At 56.0% G+C, this 16,773-nt stretch overlaps 1 protein-coding gene across 1 annotated transcript in view; it reads right to left on the bottom strand.

Moving 5' to 3' along the window:
* The window catches only part of PPP1R12B (protein phosphatase 1 regulatory subunit 12B), a 61,574-nt gene that overhangs the window by 15,792 nt on the left and 29,009 nt on the right, over nucleotides 1–16,773 (bottom strand). The window contains exons 14-18 of the mRNA XM_087828932.1: nucleotides 9,946–10,036; nucleotides 9,079–9,282; nucleotides 8,578–8,749; nucleotides 8,385–8,497; nucleotides 7,426–7,467 (exon numbers count right to left, since the gene is read on the bottom strand). Of these exons, the coding sequence (XP_087685058.1) occupies nucleotides 7,426–7,467; nucleotides 8,385–8,497; nucleotides 8,578–8,749; nucleotides 9,079–9,282; nucleotides 9,946–10,036 (622 nt within the window). The remainder of the gene's footprint in view (nucleotides 1–7,425; nucleotides 7,468–8,384; nucleotides 8,498–8,577; nucleotides 8,750–9,078; nucleotides 9,283–9,945; nucleotides 10,037–16,773) is intronic.

The following is a 16,773-nucleotide window of genomic DNA, read 5'->3' as shown; positions in this document are numbered from 1 at the left end:
TTCCAGCCCACATGGCGGCCGCCACTTGTCGGGGAGCTGGGGGGAGCCGGTGCAGCTTCTAGGAACATGGGGCTGGGTGCCCTCAGCAGACCCCGCTCCTCAAAGCAGGCTCTTCTCTGACAGGAGGAGCCTCTCATAACAAAGCCCAGGCAGGCGCATGGTTGAAGCCCTCAGGCCCTTCATGTTCTGCTCTAACTACTCAAACTGCAGCCCCAAGGAAGCCCAGAAATCGAAACCTGGCCCCTGCAAAAGGAGTGCCAACTGAGACACAGCAACAGAGTTCTCTACAACTCCACGACGGGGAGGGTCACGTTGGCACGGGCAAGGGGCAGGACAGAGGACAATGCAGACAGCAGGGGACAGCAGGACCACAGGACCCAGTCTCCACAGTGAAAATTAAGTTAAAAGAAAGGAATTTACTGGCCTGGTCTCCAGGGGCTGGAATTCGACCCTGAAGGGTCTTCCGCATGCCGCCGTCCCCGGACCCCACACTTTTGGCCCCATGCTTCCTGAGCCCGTGGTTACCCCGGGAACAGCTCACTTGTCTGGCCCCACCCCCACCTGTGGAATTATACCTTTCCTTCCCACCTTCCCGGCACGCCGCTCTCTACTGGTCTTGGCGTCTTCACTCTTATGGGCATTTGTTTAATTACATCAGGGAAGTGACCAGCCACCTGGGGCTGGTCTGAGGAAGATAGGCTACAGGGTTGATCAAGAGGCCTGACTCAGGCCGTCTAGAAACATCCAAGGAACGTCACCGGCCACAGAGCTGGGGGTTCGGGTGTCTGAGTATCACACGTTTCAGGTGCTGCTCGTATGGGTGACCCACGTGGGAGGGTGGGCCTGCTCCTCCAGAGCTCTGCATGTGGATGTGCCGACGGGCCCTGGAGGAAGGAAGCCACTCCTGGGCTCCATGCCGGGCAACGGCCTCCGAGGCAGCAGCGGGACAGTTCTCGGGGCTGCCGCCTCTGCCCTGCGGCCTCTGCCTCCTCACTCAGGCTCACATCACGCCCAGAACGTGCTGACAGTGGTGACGCTTAGCTGTGACCCCCATTACCCCAGGGACCCTCTTACCAGGCTTACGGACGAGGAAACTGAGGCCCTGAGGCTACCTGACTCGACAAAGACACACCTGCCTGAGGAAGAAACCCTGACTGAGGCCAAGGGTCTCAAAGGACCTGACACCACCAAGTCAACCCTGCAAGAGGGCCTGGGTGCTGAGGCACTCAGGGAGCAGCCCTGAGGTGCAGGAACAGAGTCTCAAGAAGTTAGACCAAAGTGCCTCTGTTCGCTGCTCTTCGCGTAGGTTCTCAGCCTGGCCAACAAGCCCTTGCGGTCTCTTGCTCAGAAGGTGGTCGCCGCCTGTGAGCACAGAAGCGTCCTTCACAGCAAATGGAGTGAGAGCTCGGTCACTGCCCTGTGCCTTGCTGGTGGGACGCGACCCAGGAAGGGACCCAGAGAGATCAGCATCGCCCCCCTTGGGCTCAAGGGGCTGCTCCCTGGCCGGAGAGGCTGCTGCCCAACAATGGCCAGAGGGAGGGGTGGGGGTTCCTTCCAGGTGAGGGTCTAGTCCACTCTTTCTCAAACTAAGGGTTAGTCACCAAGGAGCCTGAAAAAGGGACACCTCGAGACAGGCTCCTGGGGCCGGACCAGCAGACAGCCACTTGCTCAGAGATAATTCTGACCCATCAAGGGAAGGTTCCCCGTCCTGCTCTCATATACTGAGGCGACGTCCCGGTGCTACGAAAGACTGAGGCTCAGACACTCATGAAGGAGACGGGTTACAAAGGCCCTCTAAGAGGCTCATTCTGCAGACCTGACCCAGGATTGGTTTGTGGGCTTAGTGTTTTGCAACTAAATTTAAATTTAGCAACAACAAAAAAGGCAGACAGAAGTGGGAGGCTACCTCCTCTCCAGTAAACACGTGTGCGGCTTCCCCTCCACTGGCCAGACAGAGACTCAGCAGTCAGGAGGGGGCAGGGCTTCCCACGGGGCCGGCCGGACAAGGGGGGGGGGGGGGCGATGACACACTGGCTCTCACAGCCACAGGACAGTGCTGCTACCAGGGGGACCTAACGTCCTACTGTGCTCCAGGCAGACCCACAAAGAAAGAGTTGCTCCGCCTAAGGGCTCTCAGCCCCGATGAGAAACCCTGAACTGATCGGCAGCACGAATGGGCACAGCCACTCTCCTGATGAACCTGGGAGTAGCCACAGGGCTCTTCCTCTCGGTTCCACGCCGGTTAACCGCTGGATAGGTGGCTTCAAAAAGTATGACTCACCTGAAACTTTTGTTAAAACTATAAACATCAGTAGAGTTTGTGAAAAAGTTCTTTATCTCAAGATAGCTGTTTTAAGGAATGCAGGAGAAAGATGCTGAGTAACAGCACATTTTATACCAGACATAATTATACCTTAGAGTAAGTTTTGAATGAATAGGTCTGCTCCAGGCACAGAGATGTCTGGGACACTCAGAGTCTATGCCGGGTGGAGCTCACTCCCCGCGGGGGCAACATGCCCAGGACTGGGCTCTGGTCTGGTGACAAGGACCTTCTAGAAGAGGAAACCTGTGAGTTAAAGTCATAACATCAGAGAACCACCTGAAGCTATGAGTAGCAGAAGCCTACAAAATAAGTTATAAACTTATTCTAAACAGGGTCAGAAACTCTACTTTAAGTTCAGGTTTTTTCACTGTCATCAACTTGATTTATTTTTAAAGTAGCTTGGTAATTTCCTTTACGGCCTATAAACTTGGTGGCTGCTCCGACAGGTGGTGAGAAAGGAGGTGCCAACCCTGTGGCTGCAGCTCCCGTTTCCAGATTTCTGCTATTTTGTGGCTGTCCTTACATTTAACACCTAAGTCTGAGGTCAATCAGTACCTTCTCTACTTAGAACAAGGACGGTGTTATCACCGTTAGATTTTAGATCCAGTCTTTTAAACGGAAAGAAAAGAACGCTCGCTTTAGGACCCCGCTGGCACACTTTCTGTTTCCCGTACTCCACTTCTCTCGGTTCATTCCTTTTGCTGAAGAGCTTCCTTAGTTGAGCATGTTCACCAGGGGCTGTGGGTGGACAGTTCACTCACACTCTGCTGAGGCACCTGCGTGAACACTTATGTGTCTGGGTGTAAAACTATGCTTTTCCTGTGGCAGAAACTCCGGGCACTAAGGGCTGCTATCTGACTCCTGCACTTGTTCGGCTGGCCGCTGAGATGGTATGGAGACTGTAACCATCCATCCTTGCGTTTCACCCTGACCAGCCCAGCTTTCAGGTCCCACCAAGTAACAACACTTCAGAGGAGACACCTGTCAGCCTTGAGCTCAACACTCCTGCTGGGGCAAATCGCACACTAAGTGTTTCCCTCAGTTGTGGGGCTGGGACTCCGTTAGCGAGCCCTAAGCCGCGGCCTGCGCTCTGCAGCCCACCATCAGCAGAGGTGACTACCTCCGTGACTGAGGGAAGTCGCCCCCGGAGGCTCTAATCAGCCGTTCCCAGCCTGACAACGCTGAGAATCAGGGCTGAACCCATGAGCTTTGAAGACGACCTTGTGAGACCATCCTCAGGGTAATGATGAGGTCCCAGGAACATGCAGGGAAAATGAGCCCTTTCTCAAGAATGTCATCAGTTGGTCTTGAACATGTTTGTTTTTAAAAAAACCACTTAGGAAAAATACCAGCAGGAAACCCAGCAGCATGTTCACCAGTAATTTCTTCTGAGTGGTAAGACTCTGAACAGTTTTCCCTTATTCTGTAGAGCAGGAAGAAGCCTCTTTTATACACAATTTTCTCACTCCCAACCTTTACACTACCCTGAAGTGAGAGCCATAGATATAAAACTTAGCTGAAATCAAAACAACCAACAACATGGACAAACAGGAAAGTGAATTGTAATGTGACACATGTTTCACTTCTAAATCCTGGGGCCAGTGATACCAGGAGGCACATGAGGTGCCAGGGGTGTGGCCCTCACGGGCCGTCCTGGAGCAGAGGGTGACTGGGCCTGGAGCACACGCTGTTCGGCCACCACCCACCTGGCCCTGTGTCAGAGGGAAGCAGAACTAGGTCCACCTCCCCTCAAGTTCATGGTAGTTGAACTTTCAGAACCTCCCTCTGCCAAAAAAACTGAGTTTATACATAAAATCAAGTTTGGTTTTGGACTCAGATACCAGAGAGCTGCTCACCCACGACTGTGCAGGACTGTGTCACACGGGACACGAGGACATGCGGCACCCCCGCCCGTCACCATGACCCTCACGAGACCCAAGGACTTGACAGCGTCCGCCAGACACGCCCCAGCTGCTCGAGCGCCACTGCCCTGTGCTCCCTAAACTTCCCGTTTCCATGACAACTACCAAGTTCCAGCAGGGCCCAAGCTCATCAGCGTCCCTCCAACAAGGAGACAGGTCACAGCGTAACCCAGCTGACACCTGACGGCAGCGGTGCAGGAGGACGGTAAGGACAGCGGGTCTCGGGGCTGATAATCTTCCTCACCCTTGGATGAGACATCTGAGAAGAGTCCAAACAAGTAAGGTGGACGCCAACTTATTCTATCTTAAAAAGATTCCCGACGGAAGCAGAACTCACTGGCGTCAGGGGACAGTGGGTCCAAAAGTTACAGGGTCCCGAGGGAGCAGATGTGAGCTCTGATGACTAGGTCTCCTTGGCAACGGCACGACCTAAAATTAATCGGATCCTTAAAAGGAAGGTGCCGAGAGAGACGATTCTAGGATGCTCTGGGCAGCTTGGGGGTGGGAGGCACATGTGACCCTCAGGGGGTGCACGGGGTCACCTCTGGAGGAGACACAGTGCACAGGGTGGAAAGCAGCCCCCACACATGGCTGCAGCTGCTGATTCTCCATGGCGGCCCCCTCCCCCGACGGCTAGGGCCTGATGTGGCGCCATCGTGAGTGCTCTGTCCCCACAAGCATCATGTTATCACACTCCTCAGACTTCCCAGACCCTCTTGATCTGGGGACAAGCTGGCCACCCCCCTTTCTTATCCGGGTGAAGATGGAGCGGCCGAGGAAGACACTTATGTCTCGTTACCCATTCACTCTACCCAAGGAACAGAGGGGCTGGCTGTGGAAAGGACTGTGGTTGTTACATGGATACCGTGAGAAATATTATTTTACTGTCTAAATAATTACTTGCCTCCCGTGTCTTCAAACTGAGCCAACAGCGGCTGTCTCTCGGGGCAGCTCGCCGGGACGTACCTGACCATATTAGGCAGCTGAGCGGAGAGGGAGGCTCACAGCCCTGGGATTTTACCTAAAAGGGCAAGGACTGGGAGGGGACGGAAACCCTCTGGGCACTTCCAGCAAAGAGAGGGCTTCGAAAGGTTATAAAACAAAATGAGAACTCTGCTTGACACAGGAACAACGCCCAGAGGGCACAGCTACGAAAACCAGAGCAACAGGAACAGGGCCATATTTCCTTAGGAGGGCCTGGGGTGGCTGGCAACACCAGGGAACAGGACAGGGTGGGGTGATTCCTAGGTGGAAGACAAACCCGCAGGGACTGTTGGGAGCAGGTGCCCCCAGGGCTCCGAGCGAATGGAAAACAACGGCCCCACGTCTACCTTCCCACTCATTTCTTTCCCACTCCGGCAGCCCGTTTTAAAACTTACTTCTCAAAACTCACCACGAACATTTTCAGGACACTGACATATGGTGTCGGAGGAGCCTGAGCTGCCTCTCTGACTCACCAAGTAATCCACTCTGCGGGTAAACTAAAAAGTGACGTCCAGTTGCACAATTCTAAGGTCCCCAAAGCCTTACCCTCATCCAGACTTAGGGACCTGTAGACTCGGAAGGTAATTCAGTGGACCTCAAGCACCTCGACTGTTTAAATGTACTAAGTCACGTCCGTGTCACAGCTCTGAGGAGCACCTGACACTATCCCCACTTACACACTTGGGAACAGGGGCCTCGGAGCTAAGTGGGAGGTGCCAGGGCCCAGCCCCCAGCTGCAGCTCAGCACATCCGCTCTTGTGCCTGTCCTACCAGGACGTCATCTGAGACACAGACAGACATAAACAGACCTGACACAACCACAGACTAGGAGTGCAGCTGTGACCTGGAAGTACTTAACCTCTCTGGGCCTCTGTTCTCATCTCTAACACGAGTCGCTGGACTTCAAGGTCCCTGAGGCGATCCCAGAGGTAAATCCGAGCTAGGAAGACACTCCCTGCTCAGGAGTGGAGATGCTACTGGAAACCGACTCGAGTGTATAACCCACTGAATGAACACAGTGGGAGACTGGGGGAGAGGCGGCTGTGCGCCCTGATGGGTCTGCTTCACCATAGCCCAGGGGCGCAGAGTGGCCATGTCCCTGAACACCTACCCTGTCTGGGCCTTGGTTTCCTTAACTGTAAATGCAGCTCCCGGTCCAAGTTATCTCTAAACTCCCCAAAGCTGGGGGCAAGTGGCTCCACTACTGTGAACTGGGCTCTTCTACAGGCCCTTTAACACAAAGCAAACCGTCTCCTGCTCAGCCTCCCAGGGCCTGTCTCCTGGTTCACCAGCGACAGTGCACCCTAGTGACGGACCCAGTTACAGGTCAGAACTGCTGCAGAGGAGCAGAGGCGGGAAAACTAACCACAGGAGAGAAAACCCATCATTGAGCAGAAGGCAGGCCAGAGGACAGGAAGGCCCGATGGCCTTACCTGGGCCGCACCTGGGCCTGCGCAGGTGCACCGCACAGAAGACAGACATGCTCCTGAACAGAAACGCACTCTCAGGTATGACTGAATAACCTTCCTCTCACTAGGATTCGGGTTTCGTTTCTTTTTCACTTAGCAAGACAAAGGCCACAGGCAAACTGCAGGCTGTCACATACCTGACATGGACAACCACCAGATGGGCTGTAAATGCACCTGTCAAAGGTGCTGAGACATCGAATGACATACTCACTGCCAGTCTCGCTGTTCATGATTTTCCCATGAGGGCATTTTGACAAAAACAGGCACTATGTTGGCTCAAGCAAAGTCCACCCCTTCTAAGCATCACCCCCAGTGTCCCCGCCACAGAAACACGAGGCTGGTCTGTCCTGTCATGCAGCGGAGAGCAGAGGCAGGGCCCCTGTACCCCTCACCCTTATCTGCATCCAAATGCTGGTGCCATTTCCTAGCAGGAGCACAGACAGACAAAGTGAATTTCAACGCTGCCAACAGATAGCGTCAAAGCCACGGCCCAGGGACCTTATCTCAGGCAAAAGGAGACAGTCCTCAGCTTTGCTCGCCATCGGCAGGAGATGCAGAAAACGGAGAAAGCATTTCAGGCGTTTACAGTGCACCTGGCCAGGCCACGCGGCTCCCAGGAAGCGCATCTCCACGCTCGCCCGCAGCCAGCTCTGCGCGGACCTGCCCCTCCTCCACTGAAACAGTGAGCAGGCCCGAGAGGGACACCCCTGGCTGGCTCGTCACTTACCTGCGACTCTCTCACCTCTTCAGAGCCATCGGCTTCGTCTTCCTGGAAAGAGGAAGAAAAATCAGGGTCAGGGTCACAGCCGCCCCACAGCAGAGGGTCTGCATCGAGGATGCGTCCTGGCCCATCACACAGCCCTGGGGGGGCTGACTACTGCTACAGCTGCGCAGGCAGCTCAGGACGTCCGGCACTCACAGCGCCGGTGGTGCCCCAGCTGGGGGGTGACTCGGACTTTAAGACCGAGTGACCTTCTCTCACCTCTGTCAACAGTTGGTCTACTTGGTCCCACAGCTGTGAACTATTTACCGAGAGCTCGGTCCTAGAAGAGGACACTGTCCTTTCCTGTCCCACCCAATGGCTCGGCTCAGCTACTTTCAGAGGAGTCGCTGGGAACCCGGGTCTGATTGTTAAAATGCCAGTGAGGGAGCTGGGTGAGGGGATGGGGTGTCGGGAGGTGGGGGGTGGGGTGGGGGGGGAGCAAGGATGACTTAAAGCACCGACCGGTGTCTGCAGCCAGTAGCACAGGTGCGCCTGCCTCTGCTGCAAAGCCAGACTCAATTGTCTTTTACAATCCCTCCCTTTCCCTCCAGAAGAGGGACTTGTGTTCCTTCCTGGGCTGCCCCAGAGCTCTTGCTTCAACCTCTGCTATGAGTACCCTGGGCCGCAGGACCCGGGGAGCACGAGAACAGACTCCTGAGCCGTTAGGCTAGTTTCCAGGGTGTGAGCGTCAGTGTTCCACGCATCACCCCTCATTTACTGAACGCCTATGCATCTGGCACCGCTCCAGGCACTGGGCACTCAGGAACACCCCAAATGAGTCCCACACTAGCTTCTTCTCCCTCTTTCTTTCCCATTGGCACCTCCTGACCATCTGCACCTCTACCACATGTGGAACTCTGAGCTCAGCACAGAGGAGGGCGACCAGGTGCTGGGGCAGCTGCCAGCACAGGCCATCCACTTACGTCCTTTGTCCAGAAGTTGATGCCTGTTCCCCTCCGCCGCTCCCGGGGCCGCCTCCTCTCACGGACGGACAGCCCGCCAGAGGCCGAGTCGTCCACACCAGCCTCCTCACTCTCTGCCAGAGAGAAAGTGAGGCGTGAACATGAGGAGCCAGGGTACATGCCGGGGGGGCTGCAATCCTGGGGCTCTACGCACCATCTCTGTCCATTTCCTTTGTCTCTGAGCTCTCAGTGTCGTCGGGGGCTGAGGGTTTGCCTGTCCGCAGCAGGTGGGAGCTGGTGTAGAGGGCGGGTCTTGGTGTGGAAGGGGGCACGGCTGAGGTGGGCTTGTCTGGCTGGGCTGCACTCCTCAGGCGACGATAGGCAGGCTGGAGATGAGCCACAGGGGGCATGTTAGAGGTCAGGTCCAACCAGAGGACATGCACACAGGTTTGTGGAAAATGGGCTTTTTCTACACCGAGAGGATCAGCAGTAGTAGATTCAGTGAGTAGCAGAAAGAGCTCCTGGGTGCCCCATCTGATGAGACACTGGCCAAAGGGCCTCAGGCAGCACTAGCGCTGGGCAGCACTCCCTGACTTCGGAAGGAGGCTGGAGCAACTTGACCTCCATGAAGCTCCAAAGGGTCCTCAGGGCAGCAGCCTCAGGAAGACCCCTGGCCCCACCCACTCCAGCTCAGGGCCCCGCCCACGGAACTCACCTCTTCATCCTGACCCTGGCCCCAGGGCTGGCGGCCCTCTCCCGCATCCTTTGCAGGGACTGCAGAGGGCTCCTGCCTCTCCACTCGGCCCTCCAGCCCTTCAGTGCCCACCGGCTTCTGGCCAGGCTGGTCCTGAGCCTGCCGCTCTGCCCGTGACCGGCTGAAGGTCCTCTCTGCCTCCTGCAGGTCTGTCAGGGTCACTCCCTGGGGAGACAGCACAGGTCGGAGGTTCCAGCCTGACCACGGGTCCCCCATGTCCAGCTCTGAGTGAAGCCTTCAGAACGAGGCACCTTGAGCAGCACTGGCTTAAAGCAAACTCCTGAGTGTGCAGAGAACCCTAGCCCGAGCCTGGGTCCATCCCAAACTCAGCACTTCAGCTCCCCATCTGAGTCCCAGACGACAGGCCAGCGTCCGCCTGCCCAATACCAGACTCTCCCTTATTCTGCGGCCCCACGTTTGTTACTGAAGGTCACTGAGCATAGAGCACATGGCAGGAACCCTCCCTTCTCAAGTGTGCGACCCAGGGGCTCTGGGCACGTTCACCGCACTGTGCGGCCTTCACCCCAATCTACTATAGGAAGGTTTTCAGGCCCCAGAAGGAACCCCATATCCATTAGCAGTCCCTCCCACCTCTCCAGCCCCCAAAGGCTTCTCTGCCTGTGAGTGGGGTTAGGTATGGCTTCTTCCTCTTACCATGGCGTTTTCTTAGGTTCACCCCATCGCAGCACTGGCAGGTGCCAGAGCCTCGCTGCTTCTCACGCAGGCGAAAGCCCATTATAGGGGTGCAGGTACAGTGCTGCGTTCACCCAGTCACCAGTGAGTGGGAGCTCGGGGTTGTCCAAGGACATGGAAGGAGGCCACACTCACCTGCGTTGACCTCCGGGTCTGTCGAGCTTGCCTGGAGCGTGCTTTCCGTAGAGACTCGGCCTCCTCATCTCGGACAGGAGTCAGATACGACCTGCAGACCAGACGAGACACAGTGAGGCCTCTGCCCCAGCCTGCCCTCGAGGAAGATGCGCTTCCGCACCCTCAAGTGACTCCCGCTTGCAAAGAGTGAAGGCAGGAAGAGGCTATGAGAAAACTGAACCACAAACATCACTGAATTCTTGGGACAAGCTCAGCTTGGTCATCTTTTTACACAGATTTATTATTTTTTAGTTTAAGGTTTCTCCATCTGTGTCCATGCAAGAAACTGGCCTATAACAACTTCCTGTGTAACTGGCCAGGGCTGGGAGCTAGGGTTATGCAAGTTGGGAGAGTTGTCTTATTGTCTATTTTCTGTAAGGATTTGTCTAAGGTTGGGGTCTTTTCCTCCTTAAATAACTGGAAGAGCTCACCAGTGAAGCCATCTGGGTTCCGATGTTCTTTATGGGGGCTTGAGTTAACGACACCAGACTGAATACTTGAAAATCGCTAAGAGGAAGCAGATCTTAAAGTTCTCAACACAAGGGGAAAAAGTCTGTGTGTGGCTGCAGCTCCCACACTGGACAGCACAGCACAGAGGTCCCAAGAAACCACTTACTAGACCCGAACACAGGACCCAGCTCGTCCCACAAACCGCATGGCAGGCAGTTGGCAGCGACACTGAAAAGCAACTGCTGTGACTCTCCCCTCGTTCCCTCCTATGCTCCTCAGAGGCAGCGTGGCGGCGAGGCTGCATTAGCACAGGCGCGAGGCAGGGTGGGCTCCCGCCTGAGTCCCTCGCAGATGCAGCACACAGGAGCTGCTGCCCACAGTCTCAGGTGCCGCCCCGGCCACCCACTTCCTTCTGCCCCCTTGACCACAGCTCCGAGACAGCAGACTGTACCTCCTAGCGCAGGCCTGCATCACCATGAAGGTCAAAGACACAAGGGAGCCCACAGCAAGGAAGGTGCGTGGCTGCAGAAAAGGTGCAGCCTCAGCACCAGCTCCCAGGACCCAGAGCTTGCTGCCACCGCCCACCAGGGGCCAGGCCGCTGCTGAGAAGCTGCCGCTGAGCAGAAGGGAGGGGAGGGGAGGAGGCAGGAAGGCAGGATCCTGGGGCTCAGCAGAACCAGTGCTGGTCACAGTCCCAAAATACCCTGCATTTGATGCATATTTCATCAACATCCCAATCAATACTCATTGCACGGGGAGGGAGTGGCTCTCCTGCACCGGGAAGCCGACACAGCCTCCCCTGGATACGGTTTCATCTGCCCTTGAACGACTCTCATGGCTGCCCCAACGGGGGTGGGGGTGGGGGGTAAATCCTGCCTCACTGGCCAACTGACACATCACCAGTGGTGAAGGGACGGATCAAAAAGGAACATCGCAGACAGACAGATGCAAGGGCCATGTCCAGACCTGGCCCACATGGTAAAGACGGGGAGATGCCAAGCACTGCTCGATCCTATGAGCTGCGGGCAGACCAGGAAGGGATCCAGGTCCAGCAGGTCACCTATCAGGGCAGCAGCCAGTTTCCTGGTTTAGTACACGTGCACTCAATGCTCAGGTGTCACATGGCCTCCGGTTCAGCACTGAGGTTGGAGCTGAAGTTAAGGAAGGAACCGAAGCCACACCTCCACTAAGCAAAACAACCTCTCAGAAAGGGACCTTCCCTCCGTTAGCTAAGCTGGCATTTCCTGAATCCTCTGGACCAGTACTTCTCAGTAGGGGACAAGTCTGCCTCCCAGGGGGCACCCACAGAGAACTACCTGGCCCAAAATGTCCAGAGTGCTGAATGTGCAGACGTTTGCAGACTTTTCTGTAAAGGGCCACTCGACAACTCACTCTCGATACACAAATCAATGGGCATGGCCACCGTGGCTGGAGCTCCAGCAGGCCCAGAGCCTGAAGGCTCCCTGCGGCACTTCAGAGAAGCGGTCCACAGACTCTGCTCTAGACTGGGAGTAGCACAGACCACGGCTCAGAGGGCACTTTCTTCCCCGCAGACCACAAGAGCCTGGTGCTTCTGTGACCTACCTAGAAAGGACTGTCATCCCAGATTCTTGCACTTCTGAGCGTTTGCCCCATTAAAACCCTCCGGCCTCAAGCACCAAAGCCACTGTCGCCAACGACACTGCTTCGTTCTGTTGGTCACTGAACAGGCCATCGCAGTAGTTCACGGGTCAGCGCAGGGGTTACAGAGCCAAGAACGGCAGCACCAGAAAGGCCAGTGAGAGCTGCTTTAGTTCACACCCTAGGCTGGACCGGCCAACTGTGTCCAGCGTTTACCACTGACCACAAATCAGGCCAGGTCAGACTCAACACCACCACTGAGGTTTTTTTTTTAAGTAAGAAAATCCAAGAAAGTCAACACAAGATATTCCTGGAAATAACCCAAATCTCAAACAGTAGGGAGTACAGTTAAATAAATGAAGGAACGTCCACGCACATCACTACACGGATGTCACAGGACAAGGCTTTAACAAAGGTGAGCTTGAGAGCTAGTGAGATCATTCCTGTCCTGTCCTGTGCCGCTCCCGCCCTGCCCCGCCCCGCCGAGCTCCAGGAGGGCAGCAGGTCCCCGTTTGTTACACATCAGCGACCAGATGCTCCACAGCGTGGCCTGGCCGAGCCGAGCTGAGCTGATGGTGAGTTTGGAATCGGCGCTATTAGCTTGTATTAGAGTCACCCTAACTGCTCCTCACTTGCCACGGATGCACCCCTTTCCAGTTATCCCACAGCTCCGAGCACAACACCCAGTGCATAACCAGGAACGGAGGCAGAAGTTAAGGGCCCCCCTGGAAGGCCTGCTGCGTGCTTGATTGAAGAGCTCGGGTCTCCTACCTTGCAACCCAGGTGCTTCATTTCTACCTGGCGCGGCTGCTGTCACGTGAGGAAGCGCCGAGGGCAATTCCACAAGGGCCGCTGAGGGTGGGGCACCTGCGCGCAGGAGCACCTCACCTGAGCCGGGACGAGCTCCTCGGAGGAGCCCCAAGGTCACCCTCTGCTGCCACCTGCCGGCCACCGCGGTACTGCGCACAAGACACCACTGCCCTCAGCAACCTACCCAGCCGGCCCTGGGTTAGGCTCTGCGGTGGAAGAAACCCAATAAAACAGCACCCTCAAGCTCCCTGTGTGGCGCTAACAGGAAAGGGGTGCACCCGTGGCAAGTGAGGAGCAGTTAGGGTGACTCTAAGACAAGCTAATAGTGCCGATTCCAAACTCACCATCACCTCAGCTCAGCTCGGCCAGGCCACGCTGTGGAGCATCTCATGGCTGATGTGTAACAAATGAGGACCAGTCGCCCTCCTGGAGCTCGGCGGGGGTGGGAGCAGGACAAGATAGAAATTTATCTCACTAGCTCTCAAGCTCAGGGTGTCCTGAGCGGTGCTGGGGGAGCAGGGGTCTCACGCTGTGAGCAGGCCCGTGTGCAACAGAGACAGTGGGGCCGTTTGGAGAGAAGCCTTGGCAGGCGAGAGGGGCACATGGAACCACAGCCAGGTTTCTACCCGGTGCGCAGTGCTGCAGACACGGCAGGGGCGGTGGACTCTGTGCCATCGGCACACGTTCTATCAGACTCCTTGAGTTCTGAGACTCGTCCTCACACATCCGAGATCAGTCAGAAAATGTCCCATCTCACAGGCACAGGAAATGCTCACCTTACGTGCAGTCTGCTGGAAGTAACCAGCTTGTCCGGGGCCTCAGCGACGGACCCTCCTCGTGATGACTCCTGCCCTTGCTCTCCTCCACCAGCACTGGCAGGGCCCCGAGTACCCGACATTGTTTTATTTACTTAACATACACATTGTGTAAAACAAGAACAAATACAACCACCCCTACTACCCTCCAACGGAAGGGCCACACTGCTCACGTTTCCTCCTAAGGAGAGAGCATGTTCCTGGGGTTTGTCCCGTCGCCCTGACCTCCTGGCGGGTCCCTCAGTCAGGGCACAAGTTCCCCCCATTCGTGAGGAGCATAAACTCCAGAGAAGCTCCGAACTGTGGTTCTGACCAGCGACCTGTTCTTGCAGTCCACCCTCCCCTCCTGCTCCCCCCCCACCGCACCCCCCCAAAGGTCTGCAACCAAATGGCTTCCCCAAGGACCATGAGGAAGAGCAGAGGACGGGAGAGAAACAGTCCCCTGGGCGCTGATGCTTCACACAGAGGCCTTTACCTGCCGCGGCTGCTCCCGTGAAGTCCTGTCTGGAGGCTCGGCCCAGCTTGGCCCTGAGGCAGAGGTGGTTTCACTTCTTCCCCCAAAACACAAAGATCAACCTCCTGCGCCTAGACTTCCATAAAGCCAGGACCACTGGGACCACGAGTCACTGCAGCTGGGGGTCAAAGTCCTCGGTGCACCTGTGCGGCAGCCTGCCTGGAGCCCCACTCCCAGCACACAGGTGGCCACCCGGTTGTCCTTCCCCAGTGAACAGAGCTCACTTCATGGGACTTTCACAGCGACTATCTTGCTCTAATACAGGAAAACCAACTGGCAAAAGGGGGGCTGAATGAGGGCTGAAATTATGGTCCCTCCCGTGTGTCACTAATGCTCACAGCGCTGAAAAAAGAACCACTTTATCAGAAGGAGATTAACGGTAAAAACGGCCTGATAAGGACCCTGAGCAATAGGTGTCAGGTGACTGCTGGCTGGCTCTGAGGTGCTGGGGAGCGTGGACAGAGCCACAGAGGCTTGGCAGCATGGGGGTGAGGGGATAATGGGGGGTGGGGGAGGGTTCTTGGCCTTCCTCTGACGGGGAGTCCTGCGGGGAGGGAACTTTTTAAGCCCTGCTCTTGCATGTTAACTGGCGTGAGAGGAATTCTGTGACAAACGCCACAGTCTCGGGAAAATGAAGAGAGTTCGTGTCTCCACAGCTGTGCTCAGCAACAGACATACAGGGGAAGGACAACAGGCTTTAATTCAGATCTTAAATCTCACTACAGTAGCTCAGCAGGCTCGCCCAGGTCTCCTTTCCCAGTGGGGCTCAGACACCAGTTACTAAACCACTTTACTAAGATGTAATTCATGTACCATGTAGGTGTACGACTCAATGGTGTTTTAGTAAGTTCATAGTTACATGATCAACAAGATCAATTCTAAAACATCTTCTCCGCCCCCATACGCACCAGCAGTCCCGTTTCAGACACAGGCCAGCAGAGCCGCTGTCACAGGCACACAGGACATTACTGTTGAACCGAAACACCATCACTGCAGCCACTGCTCAAACAGACTTCTCATCTCCCTCCATCCCCAACATAAGGGGCACCGAAGGGGCTCGGGCTCACTCAGACATGCCTGTCCTGGGTGGCCTCACTCGTGCATGTGTGGGAAGGACAAGGGCCGTGACAAGCTTCCCGACCCGACGTCAGAGTGCGGAGATGTCACCCAAGCACCAGTGCCAAGGCTCGGGCAGGGGGGGATGGCTATGAGACAGCAGACTGGCCTTGCCGACCAGCAGGAGTCACCAACATGTACACATGGCGACTAGTCACATGAGCAACTAGAGCCCCCAGGAGGGGAGCCCGGCTGAGAGCGCCCCAGCTGCTGCCACCCCGCACCCCATCCTATGTCACCCCCACGCCAGGAAGATGGGGCTGTTCACATCAGTGGAGGAGCTGTGGCGAGCTCAGCAGGGCTGCCACCTCTTAGGGAGAAAAACGCTCATTTTGCAACAAAAACTGATGAAGACGAGACCGGAGGAGCCTCTTTTCTCAAGTCCTTTATGAACTGACGGCTGCCTGTCCTCAGCTTGGAGACAGAGATGAGCCAGTGACTTTTAAAAGCCATGACTCAAAGTTTAATTACTTGGCTGAAATCTCCAACCTTCCCAGGGCGAGGCCGGCGTCACCCCAGCAGGAATAGCCCCTGGCTCGTGGAGGCCCCGGGCCTCAGGAAGCCTCCCCGTGTGGAGCATGGGGCGCAGCCAGACCTGACCGTATCCTGACCCACCAGAGTGGAGTCGCACGTGGGCTGTTTGGGGAAAGAACCACCATTTACCTTCGTGTGCAGAAAAGCTGTTTTGGCCATTTCTATAAAAAGGAAAGGGCACCCTGAAAAGGAAGAGGTGAGACTCAGGGCGGGGGCAGCAGGGAGCAAGTGAGAGGGTCAGAGGCCAAGTTCTCAGACTAATATTAGCCCCGGGAGCTGTTTACGCTGTTGCTAAGGAAAACTCAGAGCTTTGGAAAACGAGCCCCAGCTCCACTGTGACAGCTGCGGCATGGCCTGGGTCCCTGCAGAGCTCCCTGCCAGCCTCCTGCCCCTTGCTGTTCCTGTCGTGCCTGCCCCTCACTATCAGATGCCCGCTGGTCTCTGCAGCCCTGGGAGCCGGGCGGGCTGCAAGACAGTGATTTGAGAGCCTGGAGGTGGAGGCTCTCAAATCTTAAATCCCTAAGAAGAAACGGTCAGTGAGTTTGTGAGGAGGAGGTGAGGGCGACATTCCCACTGGCCCGACTCTTGGTGTGATAAGGGCAGTCACTCCATGCTCTCGGGGCCTCAGCATTTCCACTTTGCGGGGGCCGCACTGCTATTCTTCCATCGTGTGCCAGGAACATGCGAGCGAGCACATGTGAGCTTTCCAGGATAAAGAAAGGAACTTTGTAAATCCAAGACTATGCCCTTAAGAGAGGGAGCTGTTCTTCAAGTCCTGCCCTGAGCTTACACGGCAAAATCACAAATTACCCAGAACCTGCAAGTCTCAGACCTCGACTCCTGTGTCTGCTCCTCAGTGCGGACGGCCACCTTCACAGACTCCATCACAGGAGACTGCTGTCCCTACAACTAATGTTCTTCAAGTTCTTC

The sequence above is a fragment of the Miniopterus natalensis genome, chromosome 21 (genome assembly GCF_054644295.1).
Source record: "Miniopterus natalensis isolate mMinNat1 chromosome 21, mMinNat1.hap1, whole genome shotgun sequence".
Taxonomy (NCBI): domain Eukaryota; kingdom Metazoa; phylum Chordata; class Mammalia; order Chiroptera; family Miniopteridae; genus Miniopterus; species Miniopterus natalensis.
Note: the sequence above shows the minus strand (reverse complement) of the source record. Positions and strands in the feature narration are given on the sequence as shown.